We start from the raw sequence: 557 nt of genomic DNA on the forward strand, positions 1-557 counted from the left end.
GGGGGGGGGGGGGGACGGGTCCCGGCGCGCGCGTGCCCGCACCTGCTGCATGAGCGCGGCCCAGATGCTGTTGGGTGGCGCCATGAGGCGCATGAGGTACTCGTTGCGGCGGCGCTCGTCACCCTCAGCGCCGACCATCAGGCCCACCGCCTCGTAGAACGCGTGGACCTGGGGGTGGGGGACAGAGGGTTGATGTGTGTGTGTGTGTGTGTGTGTGTGTGTGTGTGTGTGTGTGTGTGTGTGTCGCGCACGCGGCATGTCTGCGAGCGTGCATGTTCAAGGGCACTCACTTTGGCATTGTAAGGAGCGCGGCGGCAAGCGCGCAAAGCGAGCGAACGCTGAACGCCCCGCCAAACTGCATGCGCACCCCAACTGCCATCGGCCCTCCTCTCCGCCTTGCCCCACAATCAGCCCAGCCGTTTGGCGCACACGCCCCTCTGCCTCCCACACGCGCCATACCTGGTGGGGGTGCAGGTCCTGGATCGTGGACGGCAGCGCATCCAGCAGCTCAGAGATGAACGGCTGCGTCTCGCCCAGCTGTTTTTTTTTGTTTTTTC

The 557-nt window shown here is 65.4% G+C and overlaps 1 protein-coding gene across 1 annotated transcript in view; it reads right to left on the bottom strand.

Annotated features, from left to right (window-relative positions):
* Positions 1-379, bottom strand: part of MNEG_16084 (putative Exportin-1) — a gene marked incomplete at both ends in the record, with an annotated part of 3444 nt that extends 3065 nt beyond the window's left edge. The window contains 2 exons of the mRNA XM_014035445.1: positions 43-168; positions 368-379. Coding sequence (XP_013890899.1) covers positions 43-168; positions 368-379 — 138 coding nt within the window. The remainder of the gene's footprint in view (positions 1-42; positions 169-367) is intronic.
* Between the last annotated feature and the right edge of the window lie 178 nt (positions 380-557).

Source organism: Monoraphidium neglectum, assembly GCF_000611645.1.
Source record: "Monoraphidium neglectum strain SAG 48.87 unplaced genomic scaffold scaffold05964, whole genome shotgun sequence".
In the NCBI taxonomy this organism is placed as follows: domain Eukaryota; kingdom Viridiplantae; phylum Chlorophyta; class Chlorophyceae; order Sphaeropleales; family Selenastraceae; genus Monoraphidium; species Monoraphidium neglectum.